The sequence below is a fragment of the Podarcis tiliguerta genome (genome assembly GCF_965153285.1).
Source record: "Podarcis tiliguerta genome assembly, chromosome: 14".
Classification (NCBI taxonomy): domain Eukaryota; kingdom Metazoa; phylum Chordata; class Lepidosauria; order Squamata; family Lacertidae; genus Podarcis; species Podarcis tiliguerta.
Window position 1 is genome coordinate 44,471,869 of NC_139547.1, and position 19,239 is coordinate 44,491,107.

Sequence of the window (19,239 nt, forward strand, 5' to 3'; positions counted from 1 at the left end):
AACAGGGCTGCCTTCAGATGTCTTCTAAAAGTCAGATAGTTTTTTATTTCCTTGACATCTGATGGGAGGGCGTTCCACAGGGCAGGTGCCACTACCGAGAAGGCCCTCTGCCTGGTTCCCTGTAACCTCACATCTCGCAGTGAGGGAACCGCCAGAAGGCCCTCGGAGCTGGACCTCAGTGTCCGGGCAGAGTAGGGATTCACCATGAATACACAAAAAAATAAGTACATGTGGAGGAGCGATGAATATTAAGAATATGTGCAGATAGCACTATCTCAGCAGGCTAAGCCGCAGGGTTGAGGTGAAACAGAAAGAACTGCTTTGCCTTGCTGCCATGTGCCTTGCTCCACCTGAATCTGGCGAAGGAGCATCGCCATCAGTGCCCATTTGGGGCAAGATGGTGCCAATTTGAGGTGAGATCTCATCCAAAATGGCCGCCATCTTGCCTCAAATTGGCGCTGATGGCGGTGGCACTTCTCAGTCGCTGGTGGAGGCAGCGGGGCAGGCGGGGCCACCATGGGTGTGCTGCCTGAGGGGGCGAGTTCCGCCGGCTGAACCAGCGGCCTCACTTGCCTCCTGGCTGGGCCGGCTCTGCTAAGCCACCAGAGGCCGGCCATGCTGCAGGCTGGCGAGAGAGGCTTACCTTTTCCAGGAGCTCAATGCAAGCCTGCAGATCTAGACCAAAGTCGATGAAGACCCAGTCGATCCCTTCTCGCTTGTACTCCTCCTGCTCCAGCACAAACATGTGGTGGTTGAAGAACTGCTGCAGCTTCTCGTTGGTGAAGTTGATGCAGAGCTGTTCAAAGCTGTTGAACTGCAAAGGGAATAGAAACAAAGGCCTGTGTCAGGGGCTGCTGGCGAGTGTGTGCCATGGGAAAGGGGGCTGGAGTCTGACATGGCAGAGGGGGGCAGTGAATTGCAGGGAACTTCACCAGCCAGGAGGGACGTGGGTGGCGCTGTGGGTTAAACCACAGAGCCTAGGACTTGCCGATCAGAAGGTTGGCGGTTCGAATCCCTGCGACAGGGTGAGCTCCCGTTGCTCAGTCCCTGCTCCTGGCCAACCTAGCAGTTCGAAAGCACGTCAAAGTGCAAGTAGATAAATAGGTACCACTCTGGCAGGAAGGTAAAAGGCATTGTGAGGACTTGGAGAGGCAAGCAACTGATCTCTGCAGTGGGTCCATCTCCATGTAAACACTGACAGTCTGGAAGGGGTTTTTAATCTATCTATCTGGAATTGATATACTGCTTAATAGTAATAATTTCTAAGTGTCGTACATATTTTTTTTTAAGGATTCAAAGGATAAGAACCATGGAAATTCATCCTAGAAACAGTAAACAATCTCACAATCCATGCTGAAACAGGAAAGCCTTGGGTGCTATCTGCACTGTAACATTTAAAGCAGTACCATACCACTTTAAACAGTTGTGGCATCCCCGGAAATAATCCTGGGAAGCTTAGTTAGCTAAGGGCACTGAGAGTGGCTGTGAAGCCCCTATTCGCTTCGCAGAACTGCTGTTTCACATTCAATCCATGGGAACCCTGGGAATTGTAGCTCTGGGTGGAGAACTGGGCATTTTCTGAACATTGGCTGGAGGACTACATTGTAAAATTCAGGGAAGAACCGATTTAGAAGGATGGCTCTATGTTTTGGTTCTCTTCTGAATGTGCACATTTGACAGATATGGCTTTAGATATGGGTCTGAGCGGGTAAAAGGCAGTTCCCTGCATTCCTAAAACCCCATAGCGTGCCAGGAAAACCCCAAGGTCTGCAAAAGTACCCAAAAAATATATTTAAAGGACAAAAGCGGCACAAGGAATGCCACGAATAGGTTGGGATGGAAAAACAAGAAGACCTGGGTGGGAAGAGCAGTGGAATGGAGTATCCTGACAGTAGGGCTGGCTGGAAAACTGAATAGGAGATATCTAAACTGCAACATTTTGTTGCAGACCCCACCTGCAACCCTCCCGCTAGAGCTGTTCCTCGTTTCCTTGTACCTCAAAGATTTCAAAGCCAGCGATATCCAGCACTCCGATAAAGAACTGCCTTTGCATCTTGGTGTCCAGGGTCTTGTTGATCCTGACGACTAGCCACTTGAACATCTTGTCGTAGACGGCTTTGCCCAGGGCACCGACGGAGTTGTGGCACTGGTCCATGTTCTGCCCCTTCTGCACAAACTCGTTGCCCACTTTCACCCGGGGCCGGGTGATGCCCTTCTGGAGTTCCCCGGAGTTGAGAGCCATGAGGTGGGCGACTTTGTCGGCCACTGCCAAAAGACCAAAGGCACAGATTAATCGGAAGGGGAGCAAACTGCTGGCCATGACGAAGGCCCCTGTTTCCTCAGACAAGGAAACCACAACCATTTCTGCAAGTTCTGCTAGGCCGCCGTTGCAGAAAGGACAACACAAGCACAGTCAGTGCCTGTCTGCGCAGGAGTAAGTCCAATGGGGCTAAGGGCTTTTTCATACTTCCGCTTCCCCCTATCCTCCTAGATAGCACATGTCCAAGTGGTTTTGTCTTTGCCCCATTGCTTTCCCCCAGAAAATTCATTCTTTAGTGCTAAATCGGAGCAAAGAACAATCCACAGAAAACCCAAGTGCTGTTCGTTCGGATTCAGCACTAAACTGTGGGCTTTCCTGGGGGGAGAGGCAGAGCAAACGGAAATGTGAATATAAGCCATCAACCACATGTTTAATTAAGGTTTTAAACTACATTTTTAAAAATTATATTTTATTAAGTTTAACATCTATAATCCAACAAACAATTCCCCCCTGCATATTTTATCAACTTCCCACCCCATTTTCCACTTGTTGTTGTTGTTTCTCCACTTCTGCTTCTCTCTATCTTCTGCCTCTTAAAATCATAACCACAATACTATAATCTACAGTGGTACCTAGGTTTTTGAACATCTCCGTTGACGAACATTTCAGTTTCCGAACACCGCAAACCCGGAAGTAAGCACTTTGGTTTTTGAACACGCCTCAGAAGTCGAATATTCCACGCAGAGGCCTAGCTCTGCGAGAGCCAGTGTGGTGTAGTGGTTAAGAGCGGTAGCCACGTAATCTGGGTAACCGGGTTCGCGTCTCCGCTCCTCCACATGCAGCTGCTGGGTGACCTTGGGCCAGTCACAGTCTCTCAGCCCCACTCACCTCACAGAGTGTTTGTTGTGGGGGAGGAAGGGAAAGGAGAATGTTAGCCGCTTTGAGACTCCTTAAAGGGAGTGAAAGGCGGGATATCAAATCCAAACTCTTCTTCTTCTTCTTCTAGCTGTCAGCTATTGAATTTTCGGTTTTTGAACGTTTCAAAACTCGAATGGTCTTCCGGAACGGATTACGTTCAAAAATAGAGGTACCACTGTAATTACTTATGTGGTTTATAGCTCAAATCCAAAGTAGTCCAAAAAAGGCTTCCATTCTTCCACAAAACACTCATCATCAGATTCTCTTAATTTTGCCAGTTCTGCATAGTCCATTATTTTACATAATGTCAACACTTTGAGTTGCAAAACAGTGAATTCCTTTGAATTTGAGATTTGACCGACATCCCTTATTTAGTTGGGGAGGGTGTGGCACTTGAGATGTTGTTGAACTCAAATTCCCATCAGCCCCAGGCACTACGGCCAATGGCCAGGGACGATGGGAGTTGTAGTCCTGCAACAACTGGTTCCTGCTGCTCCTCCCCGCTCTGTTACCTTCAGCGGTGTCAACTTCTGCCTGCTCCTCTCTTGGCTTCTGCTTGAATTTCATGTTGCCGAAGTGCATTATGCCTCCAGTCAGCTTATAAACGCTTATCTTCTCTTCTTGAGTGAAGCCTAGGACATCAAAGGCCACCTGGAAGAGAGGAATCATTATCATTTCCAAACCTTGTGTACCGTTTCTCAATAGATGTCAAAGCACTCCACACACACACACACCCGCTCCAATTTAGATATTACAGCCAGCAGTTCAATCACCACCACCATCGAAACTGAAATAATTAAGCTTAAAACCCCTCAGCTCCTGGAGGTATGTTGAAAAGAAACATTCTCGTTTGCTTCTGGAAAAATAAATAGGCAGAGAACAGTACAAGAGCTGTAGCTTCATTCTAGAGCAGCGGTTCTCAACCTGTGGGTCCCCAGATGTTGTTGGACTACAACTCCCATCATCCCTGAGCTCTGGCCTTGCTAGCTAGGGGTGATGGGAGTTGTAGTCCAACAACATCTGGGGACCCACAGGTTGAGAATCGCTGTTCTAGAGCATCTCCTCTATATGCAGAAGATCCCAGGTTTCATCCCTGGCATTCCCAGGTAGGCCTGGCAAAGACTCCTGCCCAAGAACCTGGATCAGTGTAGACCACTGGTCTTTGACTGGTGGCTCAGTCAAGATCCTCAAATGGTGGCATCCTGATCTAAGGTGGTCTGCAGCAGCAGCAATAGGAGATGAAGGGAGGAGGAGAGGGAATAATAATAGGGCCCCCAGTGCATGCTTGGGTTAAAGGTGGGTTGTGAGTCTAGAAAGGTTGGATACTGTGGGTATAGGCAATGCTCAGGTATGTGGACCAGTGATTGTTAAGTATAATTGCTTAATTGACACTGAAATGGAGAATGCCTATCTGTATTGCTGAAAGGGTTTAACTGGAAGATTCCATTGAAGCTAAGGAAGAGCAAAAAGGGCTCTCTGAGCTCCTTTGTAGGCTGATAATCAACTGTTGCTGTTCTCTGCTCGCTAACACGTGAGTGTTTAACCTTAGATCAGGTGATTAAGGTATTGAACTGCAAATCTCCACTTTGAAAGATAGTTGCTGTTAGTTTTTGTTGCCAGGCTCTGCGGGAGTAAGATGCCTTTCCAGGAGCTCAATAGTCTTGGGGCTGGAATGCAGGCTAATGGAGCCAGTGTGTGTGTGTGTGTGTGTGTGTGTGTGTGTGTGAGAGAGAGAGAGAGAGAGAGAGAGAGAGAGAGATGTTTGTCAACTCTGATTATATGTTATTTTATTCCTAAGAAGATGCTGAGCCTATGATTGGGTAAGAATATGTTTTATGGAATGATTTGGGTGTAGCTTTGGTGCTTTTGTTCTGTTTTGAAGAAAGTTCCGCAAGGAAAGTTTCTGAATAATATCTAACAGGTCTGGAAAACGCTTCATTCCAAAAAAAGAGAGCCAGTTTTTATCCACCTGGCTGCTACAAGCTGCACAATATTAACATCTGCAATAGTAATCTGATTCAGTACGAGACAGTTTCCTATGTGGACTTGATTACATTCCCCTCCCCTGCCCTCTCATTTCCTTATCTGAGCGAGGCTAAAGACTGCCAAGCTGTGCTTATAGCCCTTAGGCTGCCATCTTTTGCTGCCATTTCCCTCCTACACCCAAAATACAACAGGTGCTCATTTGGGAAATGATTTACAACAAGCTTAAGAAAATGTTCAAATGCTCCTTCCCTTAAAAAAAACCTGAAGCCTTCCTGCTAGGAATTATGGGAAATGAAATCCCCCCAAAATACAGGAGAGTCCTTACGTATGTTACAGTCACTGCCAGAATTCTAATCACAAAAGGTTGGAAGGGAGAGGATACCCCATCTAAAACAGACTGGCAAAATAAAATAAGAGAGTATGGCAAGATTATCAGCAAGGCTAAGAGATGTTACAGCCATATTTTTTTTCCCATAGAGTGGCTTATATACAGAGTTTATGTAAAAGAACATTGTCAAAATGTCAATTCGTTGGCAGGTTTTGACTGAGCTTCGTTGTGTCAATAGGGTAACTGTATAAAATAAAATTTATGGTAAGTCAAATAATATGGAGAAAATAAAGTTTAAGTGCATATTTAAGGAATTTACTGGTAATTCGGGAATGCAAGGGGAAGATCGGTGGTCTTGAAAAATTTAATCACAAATGATGTACAAAGCGTGCATTAGTTAAAGAATGAAGAACCGTTTATTTTGTATTTCTCATTTTGTCTATAATATAGTAATAGTAATAGTAATTTATTATTTGTACCCTGCCTATCTGGCTGGGTTTCCCCAGCCACTCTGGGCGGCTTCCAACAAAGATTAAAAATACATTAAAATGTCACACATTAAAAACTTCCCTGAACAAGGCTGCCTTCAGATGTCTTCTAAATGTCAGGTAGTTGTTTATCTCTTTGACATCTGATGGGAGGGCATTCCACAGGGCGGGTGCCACTACCGAGAAGGCCCTCTGCCTGGTTCCCTGTAGCTTAGCTTCTTGCAGTGAGGGAACCACCAGAAGGCCCTCGGCGCTGGACCTCAGCGTCCGGGCAGAACGATGGGGGTGGAGACGCTCCTTCAGATATACTGGACCAAGGCCATTTAGAGCTTTAAAGGTCAGCACCAGCACTTTGAATTGTGCTCGGAAACTTACTGAGAGCCAATGTAGGTCTTTCAGGACTGGTGTTATATGGTCTCGGTGGCCACACCCCAGTCACCAGTCTAGCTGCTGCAATAATATCTATTGTACACTTCTGTTATAAAGTTTTCGATCAATAAGACACTCAAAAGTGGGGGGCGGGGGGGTGGATAAAATGCAACAGGTGCTGCCTTTGCAAACTTACATCTGTGAGTAGCAGTTCTTCTCCGTCGTCCATGTTGTCAACAACCGTGACTCCTTGGCTTGTCCAGTGGTACTCCTTGGGGTCCGGCACACAAAGCAAGGATGCTGTCACATAAAAGAAATGTCAGGATGCAGAAACTGCGGTCCTTTTTTAAGAACTCTGCCTGAATCAGCCCCGATAGTTAGTTCAGCATTCTGATCTTGCTAGGGATAGAAGGACCTGCCCATCTCACTTGCCTCGGCTTCTCATTTTCCCCCTTCTCAAATTTGTGCTTTGCTTCATGCTAAAATCCAGTTCTTACAAAGCATCTTCCCATGAAGATTTCATCCAGACCATCTAGTATAAAAGCTTCCTAATGGTGTAAGCCAGTGCTTTCTCCCCCTATAAAAATGTTTAGGGTTACTCTCATTTTGACTCAAGAAAATCACCATTTTATAGTTCAAATTGGGAAAAATAAATACAGTAAATGTACAAAAGTAAAAAATGTTTAGGGGTATGCGTCCCCCCAGAAAAAAAGCACTGGTGTAATCCATACCCATGCCTTCTCAGGAGCAAGTCCCACCATTTAAAAAGGGGCTTGCTCCTAGGTAACGAAGAAGGGATCTGTCAATTTCACTTCTCTCCGTTTCTCATTTTTTCCCACCTTAAATTCAGCTCTCCACATTTCTGCAGCTATAGGCCATTTTATTTTCTTTAAAAATCCTGATTTCTCTTACTAAGACATTGATTTTTTTATGTATGCTTTCTGCTAACCAATGCATTTTTATAAACATTGTTTCGTTGGAGAACTGCGTTACAAAATTCCGAAAAGGGAGAATCTAGAAGGATGGCTGTGTATCGGTTCGCAAATTTGTTTTAGAATGTGCGAATGATAGATTTGGCATTAAATGGGAACTGAATTTGTCCCTCAGCCCCAGTTCTTGCAGCCCCCTCCCCCCCCGCCAATACACAGGGGAAAGATTCATACAAACAAGATCTGGCTTCTTATTGGAGAGGAGCTGGTAGAAGATGTGATAGCCCCTTTCAGCGGGTTGCTGAGAGATGACACGAGATTTCTCTAGGAGATCTGAAAAACAAAGTATGCCCAGGTTTAAGCTGATACTGTAGACCAGGCATGTCCAAAGTCCGGTTCGGAGGCCTAATCCGGCCCTCTGGTCGGTTTAATCTGGGCCCTGTGGCAGTTTATTTCCTGGGGCAAAATCCAAAGCTCATCAGCTTCAATCCTAGAAAAAGGTCAGTTGGCTCTTTGGTCAGCCCTCACGGTCCTTCACTTCATCAAATCTGGCCCTCTTTGAAAAAAGTTTGGACACTACTGTTGTAGACGGTATCCAAACACTTCAGAAGTCAGCTCTGTTGCTCTGATATGACTTAACTGAACTGCAATGCCACGCACAAGCAACATTAAATTTTGACTCCAGGGAATCAAAATCTTGGACCAAGAAAAACTAAATGAAGCAACTATGAGCTGAGCAGACCTGCGTCATTTAATCTGTAACTTCCTGTTAGCACTGTCACCACGTTTATTTTTAAAAAATCTGGTCAATTACTCAAATTATTTTCCATTAATACATTTAATAATAATAATAATAATAATAATAATAATAATAATAATAATAATAATTTTTATTTATACCCCACCCATCTGGCTGGGTTTCCCCAGCCACTCTGGGCAGCTTCCAACAAAATATTAACATACAATAATTCATCAAATATTAAAAGCTTCCCTAAACAGGGCAATTGATTAAATATGTGTACATTTGCTTATGTCCAATCAACTTTTTATTTTAGACACATACACTGCCTGAGTAAACAGGTTACTGCCAAATTCCACCTAAAATGGATTTCGGGGTTGAGATTAGCCGAACTTGGAAACTTACAGCTCTCAATGTCAGCTCCAGCCAGTTTTCCTGTGCTGCCAAAGTGGATTCGGATGAATTTACCCTGGGATGAAGAACAAGAGGCAAATCAGTTAATAGAGATGGCAGTATCTTTACCCAGGAAAGATTAAACAGTACAAGTGCATGGTCTTTTCGGTGGTGGTGCCTTCCTTGTGGAATGCCTTTCTAATGGAGACCTGCCAAGCCCCATCACTATGTCAGCTTCCTGAACCTGGTGCCCTCTGGACATTTTGGGCTGTAACTGCCATCAGTCCTAGCCAGCAAACGGTGAAATAATTGTTATTGTTATGTACTGAAGTTCTCACCCTGGGCCACCAGGGGGATACTGTAGATAGTTATGCAAATGAAGGATCGAAAGTGACGTTCAGTGATTGGATAGTTTGTATGCAAATGAAGGATCGAAATTGACGTTCAGTGATTGGCTAGTTACAGAAAATGGTTACTGTTGCATTCTAGTGGAGCTCTATATAAGCAGGCTGATTGAGCTCCTCAGTTCAGTTCTGTTCCAGCTTACAAATAAAGAGCTGCTTTGGAAGAATCGCTGTGTCGTCTGATATGTTTGCCCAGTTATCACCTCATAAAGTGATACAATCACCTTCAGTGTAGACAACTGAGAGTTAACAAGTGTTGGTCATTAGTAGAAGACCAAGCAAGTGATGTGTATGCATGTGTGAATCAGTGCATCTTCTTCTTCTTCTTCTTTGTAGCCGAGTAAGATTGTCTTCCATAAACATGGTTTTAACAGTGAGTCCATAAGTTACTGGAGGCCAATTCTGGATCCACACATCCTTCCACAGTGGGGACATAGGTTTCCGGGTGGGAGTTGATCACGGTGAGGGTTTGCCAAGTGTGCCTTCTTCTTAGCACGTTTCTCCCTTGTATCCTGAGTTTGAGCGTCTTCAGAACCCATTACACCTTTGGTAAAGGCTCTTCCCCAATTGGAGCACTTGCAGGCAAGTGTTTCCCAATTGTTGGTGTTTATACTACTTCTTTTTTTTAGATTTGCCTCGAGACAGTCTTTAAACCTCTTTTGTTGACCACCAGCATTACGCTGTCCATTTTTAAGTTCGGAATAGAGTAGTTGCTTTGGAAGACGATCATCAGGCATCCGCACAACATGACCAGTCCAACAAAGTTGACGCTGAAGAATCATTGCTTTGACACTGGTGATCTTGAATCAGTGCAATTCAATCCCTCCTTGAATAAGGAGGGGCCAAGGGTTCAAAATATTTTAAAATTCTCATACTTACAAAGCGGGAAGAATTGTTGTTCCTCGTTGTTTTGGCATTTCCAAAGGCTTCCAGTACAGGGTTAGCCTGGATGATTTGATCTTCCAGGGACCCCTGACAGAGACAAACATAAATGTGTAAATCACCTTGAGATGGTGGTTTAAAAGGAGGAATCAATTGTAGTAACAACAGCAACACAGTTTTATCATGGGGAATTTCTCAACAGCTAACGATTAACACATTATTCCAGACAATGCCTGCATTTCAGCTGGTACAAGACAACCGTTACTCTCCAAAATGTATAGACTGTTACTGGATTGGGACAGGCTAGAGGAGGAGGTTAAATCTGTGATGATTCAGATGGCATCTTGGGAAAAGCTTTGGAGAAAGGACATAAAGTTTAGGCTTGCTGAGGGATGCGGGTGGCACTGTGGGTTAAACCACAGAGCCTAGGACTTGCCAATCAGAAGGTCAGCAGTTCGAATCCCCGTGACGGGGTGAGCTCCCGTTGCTCGGTCCCTGCTCCTGCCAACCTAGCAGTTCAAAAGCACGTTAAAGTGCAAGTAGATAAATAGGTACAGCTGTGGCGGGAAAGTAAACGGCATTTCTGTGCGCTGCTCTGGTTCGCCGGAAGCGGCTTAGTCATGCTGGCCACATGAACCGGAAGCTGTACGCCAGCTCCCTCGGCCAATAAAGCGAGATGAGCGCCACAACCCCAGAGTCGGTCACGACTGGACCTAATGGTCAGGGGTCCCTTTACCTTTATACGCTAAAAGAAAACTACATGAAGATGTTCTACTGATGGTACATTACGCCAAGCAAGCTGGCGAAAATGTATAAAAAGGGCTCGAATTTTTGCTGGAGATGTAAAGAATCAGAGGGAACAATGTACCACACGTGGTAGAAATGTAAAAAGACAAAAAGCTTTTGGAAAACTATCTATAATGAGCTTTTAAAAAATGTTCAAATTAACTTTAATCAAAAAGCCAGAAACCTTTTTGTTAGGTATTATTGCTGCAGATATACCGAAATAATTAAGAAAGATATTTATGTATGCAACTACTGCAGCGAGAATGTTAATAGCTAGATGGTGGAAGGGAGATAAAATACCAACTAAGTTGGAATGGCAGGTGAAGTTTTTTGAATATGTAGAATTAGCAAAGATGACAGGGAAAATCAGGAATTAAACAAACCAAGAGTTTAACAAAGAATAGGATTTATTTAAATCATATTTAAAAGAACATTGTTCTCAGATAAAATCTTTGACATGTTTTGAATAACTTCTGCAACGAAATACTCTACCAAGAATATGGACAATTAACGATAAGTTAAAAAATATGCAAATATGCAGTCAACAAGTTAATGATGGACCCATATTGAGGATGACGGAAGTCACAATTATATGGAAGAATCTTATTTTCTATGTAAAAAAATTCTTTCTGTGTGAGGTGATTTGTTTTCTTTTTTTGTTGTTTCGCGCTGGAGGGATTTAATATCTAAAATCAATAAAGATTAAAATTTGAAAAAGAAAGAGAGAAAAAAGACAACCAGTTCATTCTACTAAAAGAAAAACCTCTTACCTTTGAATCAGTAGAGGCCTTGCCAGTACCACCGATGTTGGCAAAGTACTGAATAACTTTCTTTGTATTTTCAGTCTTGCCAGCTCCGGATTCTCCACTACATGTGAAAGAGGAGATAAAGGAGCAGAAATCAGGACCACAAAGTTGAAAAGCATCCATCAATATATATTTTTTAACTCCAACCCCCTGCTGCGAGAGAAGGTCATTCACACATGAGGTAGACCTGGTTTCTGGGTGGGACAGGGCAGAGGCACATGCGGATACCGTATTTTTCGCTCTATAGGACGCACTTTTCCCCCTCCAAAAATGAAGGGGAAATGTGTGTGCGTCCTATGGAGCGAATGAAAGCTTTCGCTGAAGCCTGGGGAGCGAGAGGGGTCGATGCGCACAGCAGCCCGAAGCCCGGGGAGCGTGGTGCTGCGGCACCCCGGGCTTAGGACAGCTATCCGCAGTTAGGGCTTAGGACAGTTACCGCCGGGCTCCGACGGCTTGTGGATAGCAGCCTGCAGCCCGAAGCTGTTCTAGCTTCGGGGTGGCTGCGCAAAGCCTTCACCCCGCCGCCCTGCGGAGGCTTGAAAGGCTGTCCCCGAAGCCAAAACAGCGAGACGGGGCGCTGCGCAGCTCTCCGTCTCGCTGTTCTAGCTTCGGGATGGCTGCGCAAAGGCTACAAAGGATGTCCCTGAAGCCTGAAGCCTTTGGAGTGCAGCTGCGCCCCAAAGGCTTCAGGGATCTTTGAGGTTGACGGTGGGGGGAAATAGCGCTTCCCCCACCGTCAGCCCCACAAGCTCGGGGGGCAGCGGCAAGGCCTGCTCTTGAACGCACCTTGTTTTTGAGGGGGAGAACAAGAAAAAAAATTATTTTTTCCTGTTCTCCCCCTCCTATGGTCCGGTGCGTCCTATGGTCTGGTGCGTCCTATAGAGTGAAAAATACGTACTTCATTTTCACTCCATCTCTCCAGAATAAGTCTCTGAATGTGGCCCTCGGACCAACTGCTAAGAACCTCTATGACAGCCCTGCTTTGTGTGTCCCACTGTCTGAGGTCTAGTGAAAGGGGCAGGATCTTTTTGGTGCTGGCACCAAAGCTGTAGGACTCCCTCCCTAGGGAAATCTTCCTTGCTCCTTCCTTGCTGTCTTTCAGATGCCAACCTAAGCCAAGCTAAGAAGACTCCCATCCAATAGGTGTCTAAGAAGATGAATTGGCCTTCGGTTGAAATTCTTTTTTTCATTATTATTATTTAACATAATTGTTACAAAATATAAGCAAAATATTGCAAATACAAACATACATATATATTTCAAATAAGCACATATATATGAAAAAGGAACAAAAGAGAAAAAAAGAAAAAAGAAGAAAAAATAAAGAGAAAAAAAAGAAGAAGAAAAGTTGGAAGAATTTCTTCCAAGTTTATTCTACAAATATCTCAATATGAAAATAATAATAAAATTTCATTGATTGACTTCCATTGCTTACACCGCACTTACTATATTTAAGTAAGATTATTTATTTATCTGTTATTCCGTATTTTTCCCATACAATCTCACGCAAATATTCTAATCAATAAGTTTTCTAAATGCTTCATAAACCTATTCTAAACACATTTAATACTTGTCTGGTTGAAATTCTAGCTGCATCCTTTTTATTAATTCAGGGTTATTTTAAGATGAAAGAAGCGCTTCAGTTTAAAGCGCTGCAAATTTAAAACAGGGAAAACAGGCTGAAAAAAATGGGACTCCACATCGCCTTCTGGTGGCACAATGTTATATCGCATATACAGTACGTATAAATCACTTTTTCTTTACCAGGCTAGCTGAGTCCAGTGCATTAATGTTGCTTCCTTTTTCGTACTTCCTTTTTCGTACTCTGTGTAAGCAGCCTTGCAGATTTTAAACCCAAGGTGGCTTATAAATATTTTAAGCAGCAATAATAATAATAATAATAATAATAATAATAATAATAATAAATGTATACACTTACGTGATCAGCATAGACTGGTTTTCACGCTCTGTGGGAGGAAGAAAAAGAACACATCACGCCAAGTGGGTCTTAAAAGTGCTATGGGGCTGAATTACAGCTCTACAGTCACGCCAGCTTGATTGTTTCCTGTCTTCCCACAAATTTTAACATTTGGATTTTTCGAAGAGGGCAGGAGGACACAACCCTGCTTGCCACTGTCCTGAAGCAAGATTGATCTGGTGGTTCCATGGAATGAGGGCAAGTACCATCTTCCCCTCAGAAAGCAAATTGTATTGGGTCAACCTCTGCAGCAGACCTTTCCCCAAACTGGTGCCCTCTGGATGTTAGGTAAAGGTAAAGGGACCCCTGACCATTAGGTCCAGTCGTGACCGACTCTGGGGTTGCAGCGCTCATCTCGCTTTATTGGCCGAGGGAGCCGGCGTACAGCTTCCGGGTCATGTGTCCAGTATGAGTAGGCCGCTTCTGGGGAATCAGAGCAGTGCACGGAAACGCCGTTTACCTTCCCGCTGGAGCGGTACCTATTTATCTACTTGCACTTTGACGTGCTTTCGAACTGCTAGGTTGGCAGGAGCAGGGACCGAGCAACGGGAGCTCTATCCGTCGCAGGGATTCGAACCACCGACCTTCTGATCGTCAAGTCCCAGGCTCTGTGGTTTAACCCACAGCGCCAACCGTGTCCCATCTGGATGTTGCTGGACTGCAATTCCCAACATCCCCAACCATTGACCATGCCAACTGTGGCTGATGGAAGTTGAAGTTCAACACATTCGGGCACCCCCATGTTGTGGAAGGTTGACCTACAGTCTCCCTCGTCTACAGGAACACCGGAAGCTGGCCTAGACTGAGTCAAACCATTGTTCCATTGAGCTCAGTATTGTCTACAGTGTCAAGATTTCTCGAACTTGGGTCTCCAGCTGTTGTTGTTGTTTTTGGACTACAGTTCCCATCATCCCCGACCATTGGTCCTGCTAGCTAGGGATGATGGGAGTTGTAGTCCAACAACAACTGGAGACCCAAGTTTGGGAAAGTCTACAATGACCATCTTGGCAATGGCTCTCCAATATTTTAGGCATGAAGCCTTTCCTAGTCCTACCTGGAGATGCCAAGATTTGAGACTGGGACTTCCTGCATGCCATACACATCCTCTACCACTGAGCTTTGTCTACTTGAGGTCACTGTCTATGCAACTCTGCAGGGATGTGCCATGTGACCACAGTTCCCCAAAGCAATGGAGGGGTGCAAGTAGGTCCTAGTGGTTTCACGGCTGGTCAGCTCAGCTAGGACAATATCTTGGACCAGTGCTGGAACATAGGAAGCTGCCTTATGCTGAGTGAGACCATCAGCCTATCTAGTTCAGCGTTGTCTACACTGACTGGCCGCTGCTCTCTAAAGGTCCTTCCCAGCTCTAACAGAAGGAAGAACCCGGGACATTTTGCCTGCAGTGGATGCGATCTGCCTCTGAGCTTGTGAGCAGAGGTACCAGGGAGGCTGGAGGTCCTTCTCTGTACTCACCCATGAGCATGTCATGGTAGGCGTTGTCAGAGATGGAGAAGAGGTGAGGTGGCATCTCTGTGCGCTTCCTGCCCTTATACATCTGGGCCACTCGGGATCCGTAGATGGGCAGCCACTTATAAGGGTTGATGGTGACACAGAAGAGGCCAGAGTAGGTCTGGAAAGAACACAAAACAGCGATTGTATTTTAATATTTTGTTGGAAGCTGCCCAGAGTAGCTGGGGAAACCCAGCCAGATGGGCGGGGTATAAATAAATTATTATTATAATTATAATAATTATTATTATTACTGTTTCAATATAAATCAATGACTTCCTTTCTCTTTCCATGGTTTGTTTTGCATACCACATATCCCTGCATATTTTACATGAACTAAGCCATTCAGTAATCCATTGTTACATCCATCAAAACTTATTCACGCTGTTGAATTTATCTTAATGCTACCAGCATTTTTAAACAAACACAATTTTCACCCATATATTCAGTAAACATTTTCCAGTCTTCTTTAAACGTACATTCTACTTGATCTCTTCTTCTAGATGCTAAATCTGCAAGCTGCTCCTATTCCATCAATTTCAATTTATATCCTGCCCTTTATCAAAAGATCTCAGGGCAGTGCACAACATTAAGAACATAACTTAAAGGTAAAGGTAAAGGGACCCCTGACCATTAGGTCCAGTCATGGCCGACTCTGGGGTTGCAGCGCTCATCTCGCTTTATTAGCCAAGGAAGCCGACGTACAGCTTCCGGGTCATGTGGCAAACCAGAGCAGCGCACTGAAACGCCATTTACCTTCCCGCCAGAGCGGTACCTATTTTTCTACTTGCACTTTGACATGCTTTTGAACTGCTAGGTTGGCAGGAGCAGGGACTGAGCAACAGGAGCTCACCCCGTCGTGGGGATTTGAACCGCTGACCTTCTGATCGGCAAGTCCTAGGCTCTGTGGTTTAACCCACAGCACCACCCACGTCCCGGTAAGAACATAACTTACGCAGCATAATAATAATAAACATAATACGCCAGGCGAGCCTCTCTGGGGAGAGCATTCCACAGTCGGGGAGCCACCACAGAAAAGGCCCATTCTTGTGTTGTCACTCTCTGTCTTCAATCTTCTATTTGTTTTATCCAATTTGAGGGCCAACACATCCTTCCTACCTCATGCAGCTTGACTTCCAAATCTGGCCCTAGGAGTTACCTGTCTCTCTAGTCTACTGCCTGCAGCACCTGCTTGTCTCAGATGCCCTCACCCATCTTCTCACTTACATAGATCCTCATCAGGACATAACGCTGGCGCAGGTTGTCTAAGACACTGGCTTCGTTCAGGAAGGTCATGTTGGCCATGTCATTGACCTGGTAGAATTTGGGTGGGTTCATCTGCTGAACATCATCCTTCTTAACGGTGACCGTCTGTGGGTGGAGAAGTCACAGTTTAGCGAAAATCTTGAGGCACAGCACCCAAAATTTCCATAACATGGTGATGTATATGTTCCTTTACTTAACGGTATTTACACGCCCTTTCTGCAGGGCCTTAAATCAATGGTGGAAATGTCAATGTACAGTGGTACCTCTGGTTACAAACTTAATTTGTTCTGGAGGTCCGTTCTTAAGTTGAAACCATTCTCCTACTGAGGCGCACTTTCGCTAATGGGGTTTCCCGCTGCGCATGCGCCTCCGGCGCACGATTTCCGTTCACATCCTGAGGCAAAGTTCACAACCAGGAGCAGCTACTTCCGGGTTAGTGGCGCTCGTAACCAGAAGCATTCGTAACCAGAGGTACCACTGTACAGTGATAGTTAAGCCATCGAACGAACACAGCAGAAAAATCTACCATCAGAGAATAAAATCAATCAATCGTCAGTAAGAAAAACTCTCTCAAGTAAGACCCAAAATATTGCAAACTGGTTTTGAAGGCATCCTAACAAAATTGGCCCCATAGAAATCAGGAGCTCATAATCTAATCCAGTGGCGTAGCATGGGGGGTGCAGGGGGGGCTGGCCGCACCGGGCGCAACATCTGGGGGGGGGGCGCTCGCACTCGCAGCTCTCTGCCCCTACCTGGCTCACTCACTCTCTCTCACTGCAGTGCTGGCTGTGCGAATCCGATCTGAGCCGCCGGGTCGCCGCCCACTGTGGAGGGGAGGGTGCCAGGCGTGCGGTGTGGTGCGGAGCGGAGAGAGAGCGAGGGACTATCTGGGGGAGGGACAGTGCAGCGGGGGGGGAGCGCAAATTACTTGCCTTGCCCCGGGTTAGGGGGCGCAAATTACTTGCCTTGCCCCGGGTGCTGACAACCCACGCTACGCCACTGATCTAATCCTTTGCTTTCGACATTCCTGACTGAGTTGCAATTCCAGGCTCATCCATACTATTGTTTAGCATGGACAATCGGCTTCATGTACCTCCATTCATTTTCTGCTGTCCATACGACATTCTCCTCCAAACCAATGCCTCTCTTTCCACTTCCAGATTTTCACGGGCCAGGGATATAGTACAGTGGTACCTCGGGTTAAGTACTTAATTCGTTCTGGAGGTCCGTACTTAACCTGAAACTGTTCTTAACCTGAAGCACCACTTTAGCTAATGGGGCTTCCTGCTGCTGCCGTGCCGCCGGAGCACGATTTCTGTTCTCATCCTGAGGTAACGTTCTTAACCCAAGGTAATATTTCTGGGTTAGCGGAGTCTGTAACCTGAAGTGTCTGTAACCTGAAGTGTATGTAACCCGAGGTACTACTGTACTTCGAAACGTCCAGGGGTCCTTTACTTTTACTTCGAAAATGTGAGGGCATGAGAAAATCCGGACTGAAGGAGAAGGGCAGGCAGCGATTTGGAGGCAAATTAGTGCAGGGACTAGAAGCTTACATTCCACCTTAAACAACAGTATGGATCAGCTACCAGGCTGTGGTCGCACCATACACTTAAAGGACTTGGCTTCCCTCAAAGAATCCTGGGACTCAGCTACATTTTTAAAGATAAAGCGTTTTATACACTGTGGCACCAGATGGCGCTGTGGAGTCCTGTTTTTCACCAACAGGATTTCCCTGTATGACGTTTACAATGCATTTAGCTTAATAGCTTCTTTGATGCATCCAGCCCTGGAAACTGTAGTTTGTCCCTTATAGAGCTCAATTCCTAGCACCTTTCACAAACTACAGTTCCCAGGATTCTGGGGGGAGCCATACGCTTTTAATGGATGGCGTTCAGAACTCCAAAGTCTTGGTTGTGGTTGTGTGTGTTTTTTTACATAAATAACCAACTTCTTCATGCAAAAAGGGGTTGCATCTCCTTATCTGCCCAGCCACCCCATCACTTCCCTACAGCTGATGCGCCTTCTCCATTTCCAAAAGCATTGCCAGGTGTTCATTCCGGCTAAGGAGCAGATCAAAGACTTTGCAAGAACCAAAAATCATCCCTCCTGTCCCACCAAGTCACCTGATTGGTCACCGTCTTCACAGTGACTTGGGTATCCGTCTCGGACTGGATTTCTCCAGCGACAAATCCCTCCTTTTCATCCTTGACCCAGACAGACTTCTTGATATCGTACGGCTTGCTTATGGCCTCGATCCTCTCTTTCTCGCTAGGAGCCAGAAATGGCATAGGATCCACATCATCTCCGCATTCTCCTTTGTATCCGCCAGGCATCTTGGCTCGGGATTAGGCACAAGGCAGAATCAGGAAGGAAGAAGAAGAGGCTAGGAAGAGTGTTGTGGGCTCCTGGGCAGGGAAAAATAAAAAGCAGCACACCGTCTCAAGGTTAAAATAAATAAATAGGGGATCTATTAAATTTCTTCTATGTTTTCTTTCCAAGCGGCAGAGGGCTGGCCCATTGGTCCATTTGTTGGTTCTACCTCTCACTCTCTCTGGCGCCACCTGCTGTTGGTCTCCCAGCCTTCCGCCCTACCAGTCCCAAAGGGAGCCAGCTGCCACTGGCTCTCAACGCTTAAGCGACGGCGTGGTTTATTTATATACCGTTTTGGGGCGCAAAGGTCCCAGAAGCGGTAAACAGCATGTTGCCAAACAAGAAATAAGACAGTCGGAGTAGAACAAACGCAATCGATAATTCAAAACAAGAGCCAAAAAATAAAATAGCAAAACCACCAAACACCTACTCCAGCATTACTGGATAATAATAATAATAATAATAATAATAATAATGTATTATTTATACCCCGCCCATCTGGCTGGGTTTCCCCAGCCACTCTGGGTGGCTTTCAACAGAATATTAAAATACAATAGTCTATTAATTAATACTAGTTAACGCCAGTGTTAAGAATACTAGTTAACCCTATGGAGAGAGAATTAGAATAAGGCTTCATGCTTTAGTTTCTTGCGTGTACCGCAATCCAAACTGTACCACAATTCCCTCCCGCCTCCTGCCAGGAATGGCCCGGGAGTACCTACCAGAGAACAGGACACAGAGACACCCCTGATTAGCAAGACACTGGCTGGTTTCTTTTATACCCAAACAACGAGAGTCTTGAAGATATCACTTTCTCCCTATGAGTAC

General features: G+C 45.3%; 2 protein-coding genes across 3 annotated transcripts in view; both read right to left on the minus strand.

Moving 5' to 3' along the window:
* The window catches only part of MYH16 (myosin heavy chain 16), a 59,560-nt gene extending 40,347 nt beyond the window's left edge, over positions 1-19,213 (minus strand). Inside the window, exons 1-13 of the mRNA XM_083413313.1 lie at positions 19,134-19,213; positions 18,165-18,446; positions 16,003-16,146; positions 14,740-14,896; positions 13,228-13,255; positions 11,253-11,349; positions 9,694-9,786; positions 8,423-8,486; positions 7,513-7,611; positions 6,546-6,649; positions 3,691-3,829; positions 1,997-2,265; positions 644-814 (exon numbers count right to left, since the gene is read on the minus strand). Of these exons, the coding sequence (XP_083269439.1) occupies positions 644-814; positions 1,997-2,265; positions 3,691-3,829; positions 6,546-6,649; positions 7,513-7,611; positions 8,423-8,486; positions 9,694-9,786; positions 11,253-11,349; positions 13,228-13,255; positions 14,740-14,896; positions 16,003-16,146; positions 18,165-18,374 (1,575 nt within the window). The 5' untranslated portion in view covers positions 18,375-18,446; positions 19,134-19,213. The remainder of the gene's footprint in view (positions 1-643; positions 815-1,996; positions 2,266-3,690; positions 3,830-6,545; positions 6,650-7,512; positions 7,612-8,422; positions 8,487-9,693; positions 9,787-11,252; positions 11,350-13,227; positions 13,256-14,739; positions 14,897-16,002; positions 16,147-18,164; positions 18,447-19,133) is intronic.
* CIITA (class II major histocompatibility complex transactivator) overlaps positions 1-19,239 on the minus strand; it is a 1,021,617-nt gene that overhangs the window by 43,800 nt on the left and 958,578 nt on the right. The gene's annotated exons all lie outside the window — the stretch shown is intronic.